Raw genomic sequence first — 22,500 nt, 5'->3', positions numbered from 1 at the left:
GTCTTACAGGCGACACTCAAGACTTGGGCCTGATATCAAATGTAGTATTTGGCCCAGATGTTAAAAATGTATTTGTGGGCCACGTGAGTTTGGTCTATTTTGACCCACTTTTAAAATACATTTAAATTATTTTTGAGTAAAGAAACAGTTCTATCCATCAGGTCGCTTCAAGAAAAAGCACAGCCATAAAGCGAAATGCTTCTTGGGTATATAAAAAAAAACATTGCAGTCATGATACATCAACATATTTGGCCCAGTTCAGGCCCGGTTATGGGTTATTAACTTGGCTGAGACTTGGCCCAGATATGGTCCATGTTTGCCTCTTGTATGGAAGCCAGACTTGGTCCAGTCATGTACCGTAATTCATTGCGGTATGTGAGTCAAGCAAATGGGGATGGTGTGGGCCAGATCTGGGCCAGAGGAAGTTAGCTATGGGGGTTGTAACTCTTTGAGCGAAATGCTAATGGTCTAATCCATTTCAATCATTTATGCTAAGCTAAAGTAAACTAAAAGTGCCTTTGCCAGACCCAGAGATCAGCTAAATTAGGGTGCTAGGGTGAGTGACGGCATGTTGGGGCTTTGGATTGTCTACTGGATTGTCTTTCAGTAGTGACATTTATAGTAAACCAAACTGAATTTGTTTTAATAGAACTAACTACAAAAATCTGATCTATCAAATATAAACTGAAATACTGGCTTTTTGTGTTCCTTTCTTCGTCTATCTAAAACTCCTACATTGTAAAAGATTTCGAGCAATATAGGTGATCTTGACTTTGAGTTGGGAAACACTTTATAATAAGGTATGATTTCAAAAACAGCCCATGCCTTGTGTGTGCGGGTCAGTGATATTTTGTCAACATGTGGAAGACCAACAACACACTAGGCAGGTGCTGTTATTTTTGGCCTTTCTGTCTATAATACATTTTTTCTATGATTACATTTTTTTCTTATTTAATTTCGTATGTAACTTCATCTTTATTTCCATCCGCACTATAACAAATTTAATATACAACACCAACCCAGGCAATATATCACTTTTAAAAATGTTTTTTCAAGGTTGAAAGTGGTTAGAAGAAAGACTTATGTCACATAATGCAATTCAAATAAACAGGGGAAAAAGGTAACATATGAAGTGCATAAACCTTAAGTATAAATGAATGTCTGTGCAATCATCTGTACAAACCTTTATCAGTGTAATAGGATATAATATGATAATATTTATCATCAAAACTAAGTCAATTTGAATACAGAAGTGAAATGAAACTGGTAAGCAACAAACTAAGAGATAGGAGGACAACCTAACACAGGAAAATAATGAAAGTCTGTTTTTTTTTAGCAGGTGGGAAGTAGAGCCATTCGGCTGGAAGATGGCAGAGAGACTGGACAAGACAACAGGTATGTTTGCTGATGTGAAGTCAGGCAAGTGTCAACATGAACAGCCACCGAGAGTGTGAAAGTGAAGTGTTTATGTTGCACTGCTGATAATCTGATCAACAGAACTGAGTGTGGGACTGTGCTGCTCTTTTAAACTTTCTACTCAGTTAGGAATTCTGTAAAAAAAAAGGTATTACACTTTTTAAAAAAGAAAATAAAAAAGCAGCACGATTGTTTTAGCATTGATAAAAATAATTAGATCAGAGATTGAGGCAAATATTGTTGGGTCGGTGTCCTGGAGAGGGTCGGTGTCCTGGAGAGTTTATCTCCAACCCTAATCAAACACACCTCTCTGTAGCTTTCTGTGATCTTGAAGACACAGAATAGCATGTTCAGGTGTGTTTTGATTAGTGTTGGAGCAAAACTCTGCCGGACCCCGGCCGTCCAGGACCAAATTTGCCTATCCCTGCATTAGAAGGTTTGTGTGACACTGAAGACTGAAATATTCGCTTTCTATATCTCTGCGCAGCCTCTAAATACTAAATAATTGTCATTTTAAATATCCACAGTATATGACACAGTATATAATGTTTACATAAATATGTTACGCCGAACATCAATGAAACATTATGTCGCAGATTTTTCTTGCCGTTTTGTTTGCACAGAAATGATTTAAAACATTTTTCCTACATTCAGGGTTCATACATCTTTTTACTAGTAAAATAACATGACTTTTTAAAGACTTTTCCAGAACTTTTATGACATAATGTCTACAAATACATGATAAATAATAAGAAAAAGATGATGTTTAAATTTATTACAGCAAATCACAGAAACACAATCTATTATGTATAAATGAGTTTTTATATCTATGTAAAATTGATTTTGATAATGCTTACGTAGTGCTAACAATGTAAAAGCAAGTTTTTAGCCAAGGACAGAAAAGAAGTAAAGACAACTAACCTTTATTCAAGTTAGGGCTGCACAATATGGAATTTCAGCATCGAGATTGCAATGTGTGCATCAACAATAGACACATCGCAGGATATGCAATGTTTAGATTATAGTTTAATACAGAGTTTAATCATAATGGAGTAAAAGTTTATCATCTGAATGCATTTTTAAAGAGATACTTGCCATTTTCATTACACCCTTCACTTGTTTCAAACATTTATGAGTTTTATTTATTTATTTTTTGAAATAAACACAAAAAGAATACAATTGGATAAATCTTATAGTATTGAAACAAGTGAAGTGTGAGTAAATAGTGAGTATAATCTTTGAGTAAACTGTCCATTTAAGGCCTGTGACTGTGTAAACATTTTATTATTTCACATTTTAAAACATCCGGCCACATGACAGTTTTTGTAACTTTAATAAAGATTGACTAATATACAATGAAGACTATGCAGTGTTGATTATTCAATATCTGCACCTGAATAGTGAATACCTGAAAACAATAATTCACTTTTGTCTTTGCTAAATTTTATTTATCTATGCTTGTAATTTATTTGCTATATATTATTGAAGAGTCACTCCTCTACAGAATCCCCCCAATCAATCCAAATAAACCTGTTAAATCATCTTGTGGAATTGTATTCTCATCACAATATATATCACAGAAATACAAAACGTCAGATTTTTCCAATGTCGTGCAGCCCTAGTTTACTGACATTTGTTAAACTAATTTCTATGACTTTTTCAAGACAGTGTTTTTTCTTTTTTTTTTATTTAATTTTTTTTATTTGTTATTTTTTTTACTTTTCCAGGTCTGGAAAATGCCATGTCAAAATTCCACGACTTTTCCAGGTTGTCCATGGCCGTATGAACCCTGTACATTTTATATTCTTTATGTTTATGAAATCATCCCAGTAAATTGAAGTTAATAGACATACAGTGTAGCATATAGAAGTACACCCCTCACAAACATTATGTTTGTGCATATACATTAGATTAGTCAGTACTAAAGCCAAATCTGGAGCTAATCTAACAAAATAACTTACAATAACTGTCCAAAAACTAGCAAACCCAAATTCATGTTATAGAAACATACTAAATACAAATTTAAAAAAGAGGAAAAATCAAGATTTTCGTTGAAATTTTGTTGGTTGTAGTTTTATTTAATGGTATTAGCTTTCTATTTCTAAATATGTCTGGAAACTAAAATATTATTTAAATAAATATATCTGTTTAATAAATCTGTTAAAATGCACCAAAATACATTGCCTATATTCACTGAGAAATGGATCTAAATGGGGTGAACTCAATAATGCTGAGTGAGCACTGTAAGTTATTTATTCAGTACTGATTACATTTATCTTTGATTTTTAAGATTTCCATAGTCAAACATTAATTCCTAAAAGAGGAGCGACGTCAGCTTTCACGCAACAAATTAACTACATTAGTGTGAATGTACACACAGTCTATTATAACTCTATTTTCAAAACACGCTTTATTTGGTAAACTTCACTGGTCTGATTCTCCCTGTCACGTCACAGGCTTGTGTGCAATTTCACCTGTAAGCTGAAACTATTAAAACAGTTCCTTATCTTCACTAAAGCACTCTTAGTCAGAGAGGTCAATGAGATCATATCTTTAGCTAACTTCACATAAATTCAGGGATTTCAATATGCCAATTTTAATTGTCTAATAAGATTTATCCATCAGAGAAGAAGTTTGAAGTTTTATTTTATTTCTTTCTCTAAAATGGTATATTCTTAGTTTATCTGGACTACTTTTTTTTTGCATAACATAACAAAAATCTAGTTTGTCATGTTTTCAGACATTTCTCTCTTTATTTATTTATTTATTTATTTATTTTTATTAACTTCTTATAGATTTTTTAGGAACATATAACCAGTGGGAACAAAACAAACAAACAAATAAAATATAATAATACATATACATAAATATGCATATATACATACATTTTAATCTTATGTAGTCTGTTGAGAGTCCTCTAGAATTATTTATTGCTCTATATAATTCAGAAATTGTTTTAGTCATACTTTTCTTGTCTGAATGAAAATCTGAACAAGCTGGTTGTTCCAGTCCTCATCCAATATTTCTTTTATATAATAGTCCTGCAAATATCTAAATAGATCTTGGTTTAGAACAGGGGTTCCCAAACTTTTCAGCACGCGACCCCTAAAATAACAATGCCAGTGACTCGCGACCCCCAATATCCTCTGAGGTGGTTATAAATACAGAAAACTTGCATGCAATGGCGAACACACACACTCCAATAGACCAAAGTCTATTCTTCGTTTAATATTTTTTTTATGTATGTCAGTGCTGTAAATGGGCCAGAAAGTTTAACCTGGTGTTATAAAATCAATCTGCTGCATCTGAAGCTATTGCTGTCTTTAATATAATGTATTTACCCCAGGGGTCATAATCCAATAGAACAAGTAAATAAGCTACTATAGTAACTATAAACGACTGTTTGTTTCTCTTCAGTTGGTTATGGATAAAATATGGTAATTCTTATGGCCTAATAATAATAATAAGTAGATTTTTGGAAATCACCAGGCGACCCCCCTTCATTGTTCCGCGACCCCTCAAGGGGTCCCGACCCCCACTTTGAGAACCACTGGTTTAGAAGACCAAACTTATCTTTTAAATTTTGGAAGCACCCATTCTGCCATCTTTTATAATTGTACAAAATGAAGCGTTTCCTAAATTGTTTAAATCCCATTGTTTAAATCTCTTATTCATAGTTTCAGATTTAAAATCTGGGTCATGCCCCACCCAATTCAATTTTCAATTTTAATTTGTTTTTCCAAGTGAAGTTCCTTTACCACTATAAACCAAGTTTTTAAAGTAAACTGTGTTAGTGGGTTAAGATACTGGTTCTTCATCTGGAAATTATTATTTTTTTTTACCCAATAATGCTTGAATTGGTATTTCCTGAATTTTGCTCTCTACTTCCTTCCATCTTGTCTCTACTTCAAGATTGCACCAGCACACCGATAGTCCTAATTGTGTGCCATAATAATAATCTTTGAAATTAGGGATGGACATTCCTCCTTTTCTTTTATCTAATTGCAAAGTCTTATACCTAATTCTTGGCTTTTCTGCTCTCCAAATAAATCTAGAAATGCCTGTCCTGAAACTGTCTGACTGGGACTTCCGTAGGAAGTGACTGGAAAAGATATAACAGTCTTTGAAGTATATTCATTTTTATGCTTTCAATTCTAGAACTGAAGTCTAGATATGGTAAGTTTTCAGACATTTCTATACATTTTTATACAACACGATACCAACATTTTAACTTCAAAAGAGTAATGAAATACTTTTTAAAACTTAAATTTTTAATCACAAAAAATAAAAGCATTTGTTAATCTAAGATAATTCATAATAGAACACAGCCATGAATGAGAGATGCTGTTGCAACCACACAAGTTTGTGATTCTTTGCAAATGTTAATTGGAACGATGGATTCGGGAAATGGCTTAACTATGTTTTTTAACAGTGCAACTTGTGACCTTAGTTGGCTAACCATGGTTTTGGGAAATGCAGCCTTGACTAATAGTCGTTTTCTGAAGAAAAATTGCTCTAAATCAAGGATTCTCAACCGGTGGGCCGCGGCCCTTTAGTGGGCCTCATTGATCCTGCAGGTGGGCTGCGAGTTTAAAATCAACTCTCAATTTTATACCGTATTTTTTAAATTTCATTATTTAAATGCTATATTAAACTGACCAAAGTAATGCACTTTCTCCTGTTCGCTGATTGATTACCTCAAACTCTGTGCAAAAACAGCCTCATGCTCATGTCTGCAAGTATATACGCAAGTCTGTTTATTCACAAACTATGCGTGAAGTGAACGTCTTTCTTTGTGTATTTTTGTGTGAACTAATATATCCGCAAAGTTGTCCAAATTAATGAACTATGAGTGTTTTATAGCAGAAGCACGGCCATACTGGAGAATCTAGCGAGGTTCTCCATACAGGACAACTTGCATATGCGCTTCAGGCACGCTCTAGCGGAGTTGGTCACTGTTCCTGTAAGCGATTTTCCAATAATATCCAGCTGCAAACTCAACCGTCATCGAAGATCAGAGAGATTTTTATTTATTTTTTTGCCATTTTGAAGAAATGTTACAAAATTTTATTAAATAAATGAAGTATTAATATGTTACTCAAGCCCATACTAACAAATACAGTAACCTACATCTAGATATCAAATTCTTTACAAATATCAAATGTGGCGACGCGGTGGCGCAGTGGATAGCATGTTCGCCTCACAGCCAGAAGGTTCGAGCCTTGGCTGGTTCAGTTGTTGTTTCTGTGTGGAGTTTGCATGTTCTCCCCGTGTCCGCATGGGTTTCCTTCGGGTGCTCCGGTTTCCCCAACAAGTCCAACGACATGCGGTATAGGTGAATTGGGTAGGTTAAATTGTCCACAGTGTATGTGTGTGAATGAGTGTGTATGGGTGTTTCCCAGTGATGGGTTGCGGCTGGAAGGGCATCCAGTGCGTAAAACATGTGCCGGATAAGTTGGCAGGTTCATTTAATTGTGGCAACCCCGGATTAATAAAGGTACTAAGCTGAAATGAAAAAGAATGAATGAATGAATGAACAATATCAAATGTCTTCCCCTCTTAATCACAGTAAATGCACACATTTGCTTTTTAAAGGCAGGATTTGTGCGCTGATGTAGTTTTCTAAGAACATACACTGAGGGAAATTTCTGTGAACGATTTCAAATCTCAGTGATTTCTGACTTTCAAGTTTTTTCCCACGTCAAGTCCTAAAACAAGAAGTGCAGCATTTAGTTGACTCGCATCAGTGTTTATAGCCTGACATCAATGTTTGATTGCACCACTGATTGACTGAAAAGTAAAGCGCACATAAAGGGAGTGTTCTTGTGTAAATACAGGTCAGTGCAGGTTCATGGTGTTCTGACCTTCCTCTTAATTAGCTGTTAAAAGCACTTTCCCGCTTCCTGAAGGCCTTCGCTGCTAACAGTAAATATTAGCGAGCCACTCAGGAGGCTTGTTAATGGACAAGCCCTCGTTCTTGAGACATGACCAGTTTCATGAGGCCTGTAAAGTCATAACTGTAGAGTATACTGTAAGTCTTCACCTTCAAACGTGGGGTGAATGACACACTGTATGCTCTGGAAGCATAGAAGTTTGCAGGTACTGGACGTAAACATGTCTAAAAGAGATAGATGGAATGAACTCTTCTGCACATTGTTTTATTGTTGTATGAAAAAAATTGCAAGAAGTTAGAAAAGAGAATGAGGAAGTACAATATTGGAGTATGTGAAAAGTCCAAGAATTCTCTTTGTGCTAAAAAATATATTGTGCTTTTTGGGCATGACCAGGCTTTTTCGGTTTTACCCTACATGGATGCTTGATCACACTACAAAGACAACACAATTACAGTGCATCTGGAAAGTATTCATAGCGCTTCACTTTTTCCACATTTTTTTTATGTTACAGCCTTACTCCAAAATGAATTAAATTCATTTATTTCCTCAAAATTCTACACTCAATACGCCAAAATAACAATGTAAACAAAGATTTGCTGAAATTGTTACAAATTTATTAAAAATAAAAAAGCTATAAAAAAAAATCACATGTACATAAGTATTCAAACCCTTTGTTGCATGGGAAGCAATGTTTTACAGCTATTTTCAGATCTCTCCAGAGATGTTCAATAGGATTTAGGTCTGGGCTCTGGCTGGGCCACTCAAGGACATTCACTGAGTTGTTGTGAAGCCACTCCATTGATATTTTAGTGTTGTGCTTTGGATCATTGTCCTGCTTGAAGATAAACCGTCACCCCAGTCTGAGGTCAAGAGGTTTTCATTCAGGATGTCTCTGTACATTGCTGTGTTCATCTTTCCCTCTATCCTGACTAGTCTTCTGGTTCCTGCTGCTGAAATACATCATCACAGCATGATGCTACCACCACCATGCTATACTGTAGAGAAGGTATTAGTCTGGTGATGAGTGGTGCATGGTTTTCTCCAAACTTAACGCCTGGCATACACTCCATAGCGTTCAATTTTAGTCTCATCAGATCAGGGAATTTTGTATGTTATGGTCTGAGTGTCCTTCAGATGCCTCATGGCAAATTCCAGTTATGGAGTGGCTTCTGTCTGGCCACTCTACCATACAGGCCTGATTGGTGGATTGCTGCACAGATGGTTGTCCTTCTGTAAGGTTCTCTTCTCTACACAAAAGAACGCTGGAGCTCAAACAGAGTGACCATCAGGTTACTGATCACCTTCCCGACTAAGACCCTTCTCCCCCGATCTCTCAGCTTAGATGGCCAGCCAGCTCTATAAAGAGTCCTGGTGGTTCCAAGCATCTTCCACTTACGGATAATAGAGGCCACTGTGCTCATTACAACTTTCGGAGCAGCAGAAATTTTTCTGTAACCTTCCCTTGTGCCTCGGGGCAATCTTGTTTCAGAGGTCTACAGACAATTCCTTTGTCTTGATGCTTGGTTTCTGCTTTGACATGCACTGAAAACCCTGGGACCTTATATAGACAGGTGTATGCCTTGTCAAATCATGTCCAATAAACTGAATTTACAACAGGTGAACTCAAATTAAGCTGGTGGAACATCTCAAGAATGATCAGTGGAAACAGAATGTACCTGAGCTCAATTTAGAACTTCACGGCAAAGGCTGTGAATACTGATGTACATTTGATTTTTCAGCTTTTTTATTTTTTCAAATTTGCAACAATTTCAAAAATTCTTTTTTCACATTGTCATTAAATGGTATTGTGTGTAAACCTCTGAAGAAATAAATGAATTTAATTCATTTTGGAATAAAGCTGTAACAAAAAAAAAAAAAAAATGTAGAAAAAGTGAAGCGCTATGAATACTTTCTAGATGCACTGAATCCCACAATTCAGATTTTTTACCAATTCAGACTTCTCACTATAAATAAATTAATGAGAATGAAGGGATATACTCTTAATTGTTAGAGAAAACTTACAATTACACAATTAGCTTTTGTTATTTTATGTAGATAATTAGAAAAAAATCTAAATTGTGAGAGATGAAAAGTAGAATTGTCAGATAAAAAGTCACAATTACTTCATTACAATCCAAAATTAAGTAAATCTGACTGATGAACCCAAAAACTGTGTTTAGATCAACATTAAATAAGATATGAGGGTTTTGTGGAGGATTTAATCTTCATGTGCACACTGAGTGGATATAGAGTTTTATGTCTGTTTCAACAAGCAAATTAGCCTTAATATGTATTTATTTACAACTTACTTGACAACTTAATTGTTTTATGTTCAATCCACTTACAATCAATCAACCACTTAATCAATTTGTGTTGGGACGACATGAAGGAATTGTCTGGAACCCTACATTTTTACAGTGAGCTTTGTGCTACACATGATTAAATTTGTAAAAATGTCCTGTCCCACAAACAAAAGGCATCTGTAAATGAAAGTCTGAATTAACATTCGTGCACCACCTCACAGGTGTTAAAAGTAGTTTGAACAGTCAGTTTGAAGCTGCTTTATTATATCCATCAACAACAGCTTGTTCCACGTGTCAAACTTTATTGCAGTGTTTGTCATTGCACATGTGTGAAACCTAAAAAATGGTGGGTTGCTGTAACTGACTGTTAGGTTAAATATAAACAAACAATGTTGGGTTTAATTAACCAAATTACCCAATGTTGGTTGTGTCCATATTTACAGATCAAAAGGAACTTCAATCGAATTTGCCCAATTCATTCTGACCGATGGTGTTACATGTGATTTTATTCAGATTGGGCTACACTCAAAAAAAATGTAGTGTGCTCATAATCCAACACTGGGTTAAATGTAGACTGAGCCAAATGTTAGGTTAGAAAGAGTAATGTACATTTATTTGGAAAAATTAACCCAATGTTGGGATTGTCCATATTTGACCCAATGTTTGGTTTTGACAGCATTTTTTTTTACTCCACTCTAAAAATGTTTGGGTTGTTGTAATTTAATGTGGAGTCAATCAAATTTAATTGGTTAGCTCTGTTACAACGCTTCAAGAAGGTCGCTGGGTTGAGTCCCGGCTGGGCCAGTTGGCATTTCTGGTTTCCTCCACAGTCCAAAGACATGCGGTATAGGGTAAACAACATTGGCTGTAGTGTGTGCAAATGAGACAGTGTATGGGTTTTTCCCAGTGCTGGGTTGTGGCTTGAAGGGCATCTGCTGCATAAAATATATGCAAGAGTAATTGGCGGTTCTTTCCACTGTGGCGACCCCTGATAAATCAGGGACTGACCCAATGATTGACCCAATTTTGGATTTATCCATATTAGATCATATTTTAGTTAGTTAGTTAGAAACAGATTAGTTTGGTCCATGTAAACGCAGCTATCATTGTACGTTTTGTTTAATTTTATAGTGCTAATAAGGATGTGCTAATAATCACTCAAACATTCATCAAGTGTTCAGAATAAATTATTCATGATTCTTATACACTAAGTGAAATTTCACAAACCAATTTCGAGAGGAGCACTTGATGTGATCGACCACAGCTGATCCTTATCGCTTATCATTAGCTATAGCCTATCGGATCATTCCAAAACTACTATAAATATCCTGCCTAAACTTCATTCCCTGTCTTCGGTTTTCAGAACCGGGAACGCATGCCAAACCTGCTATCATAGTAGAGCATTATCTAAGTGTGAACTCTTGAAAAGACTGGGTCGTTTTAACCTAAAATAAAAATAACCCTTAAAGCAAATTGCTCATGAGAGAGACAACTTTTTTTAAAGTCTTTAAAGTCTTTTTTTATCGGGAAAATATGGACTAAATTAAAAATTAAACATTTGGTTAAAATTCTATTTAAATCTAGTTTAATTTAAAATGTCCATATTCAACCAAGCATTGGGTTATACAACCCAACACTGTTTAGAGTATGACGAAAAGCCTGAAATTATGTAATTAAGAGTTGGATTAGTCAGCAATGGAAGATAAATCAACCACAAGGTGGAAATAATAGAAAAACTGACACTATAGAGTACACAAGATGTGTCACTTGTATAGTTTTGAATAAAGAAAAGTGTAATGGTCAATATGGTGAATAAAGCCCCGCCTTCTAGTACATGAGCCAATCATCGATCGCTGTAGACTGACGATTCTCTGGGGGAGGGACTCTGGCCAAATGTGTGTTTTTACAAGTGTCTGCAGATTTTGTGTGATTCAAACATTTAGAAATGAAGCTAGAGATACAGTTGTTGTTTTTTAATTTTATTGGTCATACCTAACATCAAAGATGGCCGCAGAGTGAAATGACTTGCCTTAAAGAGACTTTATTTGTAACCCTGCACTAACCGCTCATGTAATTGCAATAACAATGTCCTTTAACAGCACAATACAAATTGCACTTCTTTTAGGCCCTTTTCCACTGAAATTAGAATGATTTCTTATTGTCAGCATTTTTAGGAAAGGCCTGCTTTTTCTTATATTGTATGAAGTAATTCTAAAGGACTGGGCAGTTTTGGAAATGTGATCTGTGAAGTTTAACTCATCAATCCTAACTCCACTGTTCCCATCTGTTCTAGATGGAGTAATGGCTGATGCACCAAGTAGATGGGAGAGGTTTTGGGTTGGCTGAAATCACAAGCAGTTGAAGATGATGGTCACTCAGCCAGCAAGAAGTATTGTTTTACAAACCATCGTCAGATCAAGCTGCAATGAGAGGTATGAAGTTGGAATGTTATAACATGAAAAGCCATGTTTATGGATGACAGATCCTAGAGATAGATTAGTCAGAATTTTAATTAGCCCCCCCTGTACATTATTTTCACAATTTCTGTTTAACGAAGAGCAGATTTTGTTTCAACACATTTCGAAACAGGGGCGAGGCAGTGGCGCAGTAGGTAGTGCTGTCGCCTCACAGCAAGAAGGTCGCTGGGTCACTGGTTTGAACCTCATCTCAGTTGGTGTTTCTGTGTGGAGTTTGCATGTTCTCCTTGCCTTCGCGTAGGTTTCCTCCGGGTGCTCCGGTTTCCCCCACAGTCCAAAGACATGCCGTACAGGTGAATTGGGTAGGCTAAATTGTCCGTAGAGTATGAGTGTGTGTGTGCATGTGTGTGTGGATGTTTCCCAGAGATGGGTTGCAGCTGGAAGGGCATCCGCTGCGTAAAAACTTGCTGGATAAGTTGGAGGTTCATTCCGCTGTGGCGATCCCAGATTAATAAAGGAACTAAGCCGACAAGTAAATGAATGAATGAATGATTTTGAAACATATTAGTTTTAACAACTCATTTTTAATAACTGATTACTTTTCTTTTTGCCCTGATGACTGTACATATTGTTTTACTAGATATTTATCAAGATACCAGTATTCAGCTTAAAGTGACATTTAAAGTTAGTGTAATTAGGCAAGTCACTGTATAACAGTGGTTTATTCTGTAGATAATTTAAGAATAAATTGCTTAAGAAGGCTAATAATATTAACCTTAACATGGTTTTAAAATATAGATACTGCTTTTTTCGAGCCAAAATAAAACAAATAGCACTTTCTTCCGAAGAAAAAATTCTATAGGAAAAATATTATAGGAAATACTGTGAAAAAAATCTTGCTCTGTTAAACATAATTTGGGAAATATTTGGCTGTAGATAGAAAAGTGGTCCAAGAACTGAACCCTGTTGCATCCCAGTAGCAAGATGTTGCAACGTGCACACTTCAAACTTCCAAGAAGATATATCAAAACATTCTGAATGATTTGCCTACATGTACAGTCTAACATTACAGCAATAGTGCCAGGAACATCCACAAACATTCTAACAGTATAGATATTAATGACATACAGTGACAAAGTAGTGTGAACATGGCTTAAAAGGAAATCCCTCAGCTGTCAGAAAAAGTCAGAATTTTGAAATGTAGGGCCCTATCAAAACCCGGCGCAATAAGGCGCAAGACTTGTTTGACGCGATTTGTTGCTATTTTTAGACCAGTGCAACCCTAATCTTCATGTTTTCTACCACGTTGTTTGAATAGCAAATCTATTTGCACCACTTTGTAGACTCACCGGTTTGTCTGTCTAAAAAAGAGGTGTGTTAGGGTGCATTGTTGGCGCGTTGCTATTTTGAGGAACTGAAATAGACTGCGCCATTGACCTGATAAAACTTGGTCTACCTGGTCTAAAGTCCAGCACAGAGCGATTTAGTTATGCGCATGTGCAGGTCCAAATGCTTAATACACACAGGATGCACATCAATACACAAATATATTTACGAATGAAATTTTTTTTTAAAAGATTAAAATGTTAAAAAAATTATTATTTTCTACATAAATATAAAAAACTGTCTCCATGCCTTCTCCATGTCGGGGGGCTTTTTTCAGTTTATTCATGACAGTTTGCGTTTGTATAATGTTGATTATTATTATTAGCAGTATTATCTATTATATGCATATTTTTATTTGTTTTATAAAGATAAGTTTAGATTTGTCCACCTGTCGGTTTTTGGACCATATGGTGCAAAAGAAAAGGACGTGTGTTTGAATATAACTCAGTTTACTGACCACATTTCATTATTATTGTTCATTTATTAGTTTGCTGGAAGTTAGAACTGAATTTAGAAACAGTTTTAAAACAAATCTTTGTGCTTAACAAATGAAATGAAATATGTAGGCTAATGGATTTCTTCAGTGGTGTGAGTTTCCATCGTATCCTTAACCCCTAAAGTAAAAGTGTAAAGTAAAGAGTTAAAGTAAAGAAAAGAGAAAGTAAAGAGGCTGAAAGGAGGAGGCTCATTCATTATCCTCACACTGCGAATTTCCCCATACAGCATGCAGTATCAAATTCCATTAAAACAACACTCTTCCAGCAGCTCAATCCAATATCTCGCTTGTCACGGGGGGCATGCATGAAATGTTCCTGAAAGTGAAAGTGCAAACTGCAGTTAAAGTCAACAACTTAAAAATGAAAAACCCAAAATTACATAAAATTCCAGAAAAAAGGTGGATGGCGTGCTGACACAATGACGTTAATCAAATTATGTGCTAAAACATGTTATAAGGGATCATGAAAGGAACATTTAAAAAAGTAACTCATGTAAACACCTTCCTCATAATATTGTCTTACTCAGATTTAGGCAAATAATTTGATTACTGATGCCCATGTAAACGCAGCCAGTGTTGCAATTGTAAGATGTGACCTCGCAATAGTTTAAAAAACAGCCATTTAGTATCATACAAACTTGGCAGTCTGTCAAATAAAATGCAATGCCACTTAATTATTTCATGAAACAATAGCTCCATATTAAATAGAGCAAACAACAATATAGATAATCTGTTTTATGTCTTATGCATACACGTGCCAGCGATTGTTATGAAAATAAGCATTTTCCAAGAAAAAGGCATCACAAAATGAAAGAACGTCGCAAATGATGTAAAAAGTACAAGCCAGAAATGATTGCGCTGTTATGCTTTAAAACAGCTTTATGCTTTAACTGCAAAAAACGTAATTACATTAATATTTTTTTTAATATAAGGAACTGTAACGCACACCACTTGTCCTTAAAGCCTCTGAACCACCATGGAACAGCGTGTTACACAGCCGTATTGATCCTGTAAATGTTTCTACCTGTATGCCAAAGCAAAAACACTTGCGCTGTTGCAGTTTCTCTTGGTCTTTGATTGTGAGGCGGAAAGATGATACTGCATTTTACTGCACCGCTTCATATATTGATAGACCATTATTTTCATTGCATTCTCAAATACTATTGTTCACAGACAAAGTATTTGACAGACTTTTTCAGAAACAGAATTTTTATGTAGCACAAAATGTAGGTTAATATAACAATATGAAACTTAGTTTTGCACTATCAAATCTGTTCACTCTGAAGCAAATAATAGACCAAATATTGCTTCTTTACAACATGGAATAACTATATTAAAATGTCTGTCATTTAAAAAAAAAAAAAAAGGTAAAGTGTGTAATTAACTATATATGAGTCTTAACTAAAACACTATTTAGACAACAAACAATAATCTACTTTAATAATATTTCTTAAAAGAGATCAGTATGTTAAGAACATCTCTGGCTTCGGCTCAGAATTCGTCATAAAAAGGTCAGAAGACTAATTGAGGAAGAGTTTTTTATATGACTCTTTGAGTCCTGTAAACACAGATGATGGGGGTCCTGGAGGCCATACAGAGCTCATGGACGTCTCTTCCAGTGTTATGAGGGAGCAGGGTGTGTTTCACTTAAAAAAAAAAAAAACAAAAAACAAACCAGCTACTTTCACATGGAATTGAACTTGTGCATCCGTTCAATGTGTTCATACAAAATGCCCCATTACACTCAAAACAAAAACTACTTATTTAAAATGAGTAGAAACAACACAATTATTAAGATTTCTTGGGATACCTTAATTTTTTTATGTTCAATCGACTTAAATTTATTAACTTAATAAGTTAACTTAATCGATTTGTGTTTGGAAAGCATGAAGGAATTGCAACATACAGTAGGCTCATTCTGAAAACGTAGCCCTATACATTTCTAGAGATGGCAAATTATGTAGCCAGAGCTACGTATGACTGCATTTTACTTTTTAAATGAACACTACGGGGTGGTATGACGCTCATTCTTTTCGTGCGTACCAGATGACCACTTACCTTATTATGGATGGCTTTTTTCTGCTGTTACTAGTTTGTCTCGCTGATTACGCCAAAGGATTTGAGGCACAGAGTTGACCGTGATGACAGGGGTCAAGTCTAGTAAAGAACGGTTCCAGAAAGCTGGAAAGACAAAAACAAACCGAAAACATTGAAACAAACAAGTAAATAACAGGGTGAGAATGTGGTAAAATCTGAAAACGTGGTAAAAATCAGACTGCCGCCAGGGCTTTTCTTTTTTTGGATTGCTTTTGAAAACTCTGTCGGTTGGGTTTAGAGAGGTGGATGGGCGCTGGTCAATCAGTGCTTTTTAAAACATTATCAGTTGGGTTTAGGGAAGGGAGTGGGTGGGGGATCAGTTTGTCGGTCAGTAGGTCAGTCGACAGCGTCCTCTGATAGATTTATGTGAGAAAAGCAGGTGCAAATGGCACTCACCAGAGAAATTTGCAACATAGGCTCATTCTGAAAACCCAGCCCTATACACATTTCTGGAGATCATGATTTATGTAGCCAGAAGTACATATGGCTGCATTTTGTCATTAAAACGAATGCTACCGGGCAGTATGACACCATTCCTTTTCACGCTTAACAGCTTTCCCGCTGTTACCAGTTTATCCAGTAGCTTGCCGCGTACATCAGCGGACTTAAGACACAGAGAGGAGTTGACCACGGCAACAGGGTTCGAGTCTGGCGAACAACGGTTTTAGAGAGCAGGTAAAAACAGGGGTGAGATTATGGTCAAATCTAAAAACGTGGTAAAATCAATCAGTCAATCAGTGCTTTTGAAAACACTATTGGTTGGGTTTAAGGAAGGAGGATGGTGGGTCAGTCAATCGGTCAGTCGGTCAGTCATTAAGTAAGTCAGTCGACAGTGAACAGAGAACAGCAGGCGCGAATGGCAAGAGGTTAAACACTATCGGTTGGGTTTAGGGAAGGGGGTGGTGGGGTTATCGGTCGGTTGGTCATTCAGTGATTCAGTCAATCAGTCAACAACAGCCTCTGGTAGATTCACACAAGAACAGCAGGCTTGTGGTTACAGATTAAAAATCATTCATTCCTTTTCTTCTTTTCGGATTAGTCCCTTTATTAATCAGGAGTCGTCACAGCGGAATGAACTGTCAACTTATCCACCACATGTTTTACACAGCAGATGGCCTTCCCGTGTTTCTCATCCCTGGGAAACACCCATACATTCATATGCACACACATACACTGCAGAGAATTTAGCTCACCCAATTCACCCATAGCACGTCTTTAGACTTGTGGGGGAAACCGGAACAACCGGAAGAAAACCCACGCGAACACTGGAAGAACATGCACAGAAGTAACTCCGCACAGAAACTTCAACTGACCCAGCCGAGGCTTAAACCAGTGACCTTCTTGCTATGAGGTGATCACTGCGCCACTGTGACGCTAAGTCAGTTTCAATTAAATCAAACAATCTTTCTTTTAACATCTGTAATGAATAAATGTATTTATTCATAAAGGCATTTTCCCAGAATATTTTTTAACTTTATGGTTATAAGAAGAAAAAAAAACAAGATATTTGTCAAAAAAAAAAAAACGAATTAAAACTGTGGTAAAAAGCACTTACTTTCAGATCATTTTTGAGTTCATTTTAAGTGTCTAACAAAAGTTAGTGATGCTTATGCTTAAAGAAAAAACAAACACAATTTAATTAGTTACCAAATTACCTGAACTCGTTTTAGGAAGTAAATCGACCTTGTTTTACAGATGTTTACTTATTTCTCACTTACTCAGGGTTTATTCCCTTCCTATCAGCGAAATGAACCACTAATGCATACAGCGCCTGCTATTCCCAGGCAGTCTCCCATCCGAGTCTAACCCTGCTTATCTTCTGGGATCAGACGAGAATAAGCTGGAATGGCCATAAGCTTACTTATTTGTACAAAAACAAACACACAAAAAACACAATAGTCATTAAAGGGATGCACTGTAAAAATGCTGGGTTCCACACAATCCATTTGTCTGAAGGAATTAATTAATAACATATTAGCTTTAACAAATTTAAGTGGATTGAACATCAAATAATTAAGTCGTCCCCTGCCAAAAAAACTCAGCAATTGTGTTGTTTCAGCTCAATTTTAATAAGTAGGTTAAACAAACAATAAAGGTTATTATTTTGAGTGTAGTTCACCCAAAAAAATAATTACAAATTTGTCATTAAATTATCCTTTACGTGTTCGAGTTTCCTCTGCTCAACACAGAAGTAGATATTTTGAAGTATGCTGAAAGCTAGCACTCATTAACTTCCACAGTAATTTAATCTCCTACTATGGAAGTCAATTAGTGCCAGCATACTTCAAAACATCTTCTTTAAGTTCAACAGAAGAATCTCATAAAGGTTTGAAGCCACGTGAGGGAGAATAAATAAGGTCATTTTTAATTTTTGCGTGAACTACCCCTTCAGATTTGGCTTATCCGATTACGATTAAGACGAATGGAGAATGTAGAATGTGAATTTTAAAACACTAGAACAGTCGAAGCTTTCATGCCAATCTGCTCTTTAAGACACAATGCTCTTTGCCATATGTATAAACCTCTGTTATCATCCACTCTGAGAACAAAGATCCTACAGGTGAGTCCCACACACACATAAACACACACCTGTGAAAGATACCAGGGAGGAGCCACACATCAATCTTCATTTTCTGAGAGGAGGGACAATAAAGAGAACAAATGGACATCATTCAGGAGTCAATCTCAGTCTGACTGAGTCTGAAGAACCTCCTGAAACACCACGATTCAAGATTGACTGCAACAAAGAGAGACTGTTTATTCAAGTAGCGTTCTGATATGGCGTTTTCTACTCTTCTTCTAGCATTTTTGGTGGTCTCCGGTGCATTACATGAGGCTGCTGCGGGGTTAGATTTCTATGGTGCTGAAGGAAAGCAGAATTACTCTTCAAGATCTTCAGCTGAAGGTTCTGCTTCTTCAGGCAACAGCAGTCATTCTGCCACTATCACCACATTACCCATCGTCACCTGGAAATGGCATCATGTAGAGACTCCATACCTGGTGGCCCTGTGGATTCTGACCTGCTGGCTCTGTAAATTAGGTAAGACGGAGGACGTATAGTATACCAGCTGACTGAGCTATTTTAACATCCACAGTACAATGTTAGTATTATATAAATTTAAAGGCAAAATGAATATCCCTTCTGTGAAATTTTAATTATGTCCCAAGTGATGTTTAACAGAGCGTTTATTTTTTTTTCAACATTTTTTCAACATAATATATTTGTCTTTGCCATGGTGGCAATACATAATATTTTACTAGTTATTTTGCAAGATCTAAAAGAAATAAAACTTTCTCCAGAAGAAAAGTATATTACAGGACGCGAAAATGTCCTCTGTTAGTCATATCTAAAAAAAAATAATAATCATTTTCCCTTGTATGTACATTGTAAAAAAAATAACCACTGGCTTAATAACATTTTTTTACTGAAAGCTGTAATAAATTAAGTTAAAAATAGTTAAATGTAATTGGTTAATAAAATGAAATGTAAAGTAGTTCTCAAACATGCTCCGGGGGGCCACCAAAACTGCACATTTTGCATGTCTCCTCCAATCACACCTGATTTAACTCATCAAAAGTGACTGCAAGATCTGAAATTGGTGTTTCAGATGATGCAGACATCCAAAAGGTTCAGTATGACAGTCCTCAGAAATGGTTTTGGGAACCACTGGATCTTTTTATTATTATTATTATTATTATTATTATTATTAATAATAATATTTAATATTATGATCTATCTATCTATCTATCTATCTATCTATCTATCTATCTATCTATCTATCTATCTATCTATCTATCTATCTATATATATATATATATATATATATATATATATATATATATATAATATTATGATATTATTAATGATTATTATTAAGCATTGAAACATTACACAAAATGTTAATACAAATTCAGACACAAACTATATCTAAGACTATTACAGTAATAGCTAAAACACATCCAGTAAAAAAATTATAAAACAAAAACATCCCTTTATTAATATATATAAAGTCCCTTTATTAATCTGCGACAGTAGAATGTGGAATAAACCGCCAGCTTATCTAGCATATGTTTTACGCAGCAAATGCCCTTCCAGCTGCAACTCATCATTGGGAAACATCCATACACACTAATTTGCACACATACACTACGGACAATTCAGCTTACCCAATTCAATTCATATGCACACACACACACACACACAGACATATATATATATATATATATATATATATATATATATATATATATATATATATATATATATATATATATATATATGGGGGACGTGCACAATTTAGCTTTAACAATAAAATTAAACACACCTGATCAAACTAATCGAGTCTTTCAGGCTTATTTGAAACCTACCGGTACTGATTGAGTGCATTTACAGTTGAAGTCAGAATTATTAGCCCCCTGTTTATTTTTTCTGCAATTTCTGTTTAACAGAGAACAGAGTTGTTCCAACACATTTCTAAACATAACAGTTTTAATAACTCATTTCTAATAACTTAAGTTAAATTTTTTCTTTGCCATGATGAATAATATTTGACTAGAAAGTTTCTGGACATTTCTAAGTGGCATTTAAAAGCTTAACTAGGTTAATTAGGTTAACTAAGCAGGTTAGTAAAATAAGGCAAGTTATTGTAGAACGATGGTTTGTTCTGTAGGATATCAAAAAAAAAAAGCTTAAAGGGGCTAATAATATTGACCTTAAAATGGTTTTAAAAAATTTAAAAACTGCTTTTTTTTCTAGTCAAATAAAATAAATAAGACTTTCTCCAGAAGAAATAATATTATCAGACATACTGTGAAAATTTCCTTGCTCTGCCTTTACATCATTTGGCAAATATATTTAAAAAAGAAAAAAAAATCAAAGGGGGGGTAATAATTCTAACTTCAACTGTACATCGACACCAGTAATCTGCATTTAATACAATTAAGATAATACCCTGATTAAGAGTCCACCATAAAAACAATTAGATTAAGGTCATAATCAAACTAAACAGATATAAAATTGAGACCTGGAGTAGGACGAGTTTATGGACGAGTTTTAAGACATATAAACACTGCAATCAAACTATTAACGTCATGCAGGATTTTCACTGCATTATGTGATAGGATAGTCTATACACACACGGCGGTTTGACACTATTCTCTGATTCTACCGAGTCAGAAAAGGACCACAGACACCTGCATCCAAAATGCAAGTTTTTTCCCCATACGGCATGCAGTAGCAAATTCCATTAAAACAGCCCTCTTCCAGCAGTTCATACTCACATCCAATATCTTGTTTGTCATGGGGGACATGCATGAAATGTTCCTGAATGAAAGTGAAAGTGCAGAACTGCAGTTAAAGTAGACAAATTTAAAAAATGAAACACCCAAAATTACATGAAACTCTAAAAGAAATGTTGACGTTAAGGCAAATCATTCGATTACTGATGTATGATTACGGATGTCCATCTAAACCCTGCAGGGCTTCAGAGTTGGAAACCCCTGATTTGCAGTATCAGCTGAGATGGATTGTTTTATACATAAGAAATATCTATATGTTTGGATAGACATGTGTGTAAGTATAGTGTGTAGACCGTCATATTGGGATGATATAAACACACCCAGTCCCTTTTTTCAATTTAACAAAATAAAAACGGCAGACCAGTTGGAACGGTTTTTAGATCGACCGCAGCTTGATGTAGGAGTGCGGTCCCCCCGCCCACCAATATTGATTGACAGGCAGGCATCACCATATCCTCAGTTTGTTGTTTTACATCCCCCATTTTCAGCGTGTGAGTCAAAGCGATGTCACTAAAGGAACACCCTTCCTCTATTTTTAGATGCAAGGCTCATTGGGCTCAACACAAGATCAACGCTCACCACATGATTGCTCTAATCGGAATTATTGTTTGTACCTTTAGGTAGGTTTGCAAACATGTGTACTTTTCATTACCTTAAACTTCAGCCGTTTTTCTCGCGGCCACAGAAGCTCCCTGTGATCTTAATAGGTGCAGTTAGAAAATGCGAGCTTTCTGTCAGGGTACACACAACGGCCCTTCTTCCAGACGGCAGCAGTCCGCAGCGCCCAGCCACAATTCAGGACACTTCGTATATCTGCCACGCCACAGAGCGCCATTTGAATAGTTTAATTTTAAATAACATGCGAATGAGCATGTCTGGTGTTCCGTGTCGCGGCTCTGAGTTAATTCAAAGTTAGTTCAGTGTGCGTGGTTTATTAGTTTCGGTGTACAAGCTCAAAACCTTAAACTAGTACACAGTTGGCTGTAAATCTATAAAAAGACAAATGATTTTGTACTCTCTGCTTAGTCTGTGTTCGAGTTGTACATGTACGGCTGAATGCTGGTTCTCTCACTCGTGTTGCTTCTCTCTGTCTGCCTGTCTGTTGCCGAACACAGAACAGGGGGAGCTCTTGGCTCTGTCCCCTTGTTACGTTGGGCGGAAAGTCAAAACTTATTTTCATGTGAAGCAACACA

General features: G+C 35.9%; 1 protein-coding gene across 3 annotated transcripts in view; it reads left to right on the top strand.

The window, feature by feature from the left end:
• Nucleotides 1–22,500, top strand: part of slc9a3.2 (solute carrier family 9 member A3, tandem duplicate 2) — an 82,173-nt gene that overhangs the window by 30,094 nt on the left and 29,579 nt on the right. The window contains exons 1-4 of one of the 3 annotated variants that reach the window (XM_073930999.1): nucleotides 1,337–1,403; nucleotides 5,472–5,592; nucleotides 11,907–12,045; nucleotides 18,813–19,049. In XM_073930999.1, coding sequence (XP_073787100.1) covers nucleotides 12,039–12,045; nucleotides 18,813–19,049 — 244 coding nt within the window. In that variant the 5' untranslated portion in view covers nucleotides 1,337–1,403; nucleotides 5,472–5,592; nucleotides 11,907–12,038. 3 annotated transcript variants of the gene reach the window in all.

The sequence above is a fragment of the Danio rerio genome, chromosome 19 (genome assembly GCF_049306965.1).
Source record: "Danio rerio strain Tuebingen ecotype United States chromosome 19, GRCz12tu, whole genome shotgun sequence".
Classification (NCBI taxonomy): Eukaryota; Metazoa; Chordata; class Actinopteri; order Cypriniformes; family Danionidae; genus Danio; species Danio rerio.
Note: the sequence above shows the minus strand (reverse complement) of the source record. Positions and strands in the feature narration are given on the sequence as shown.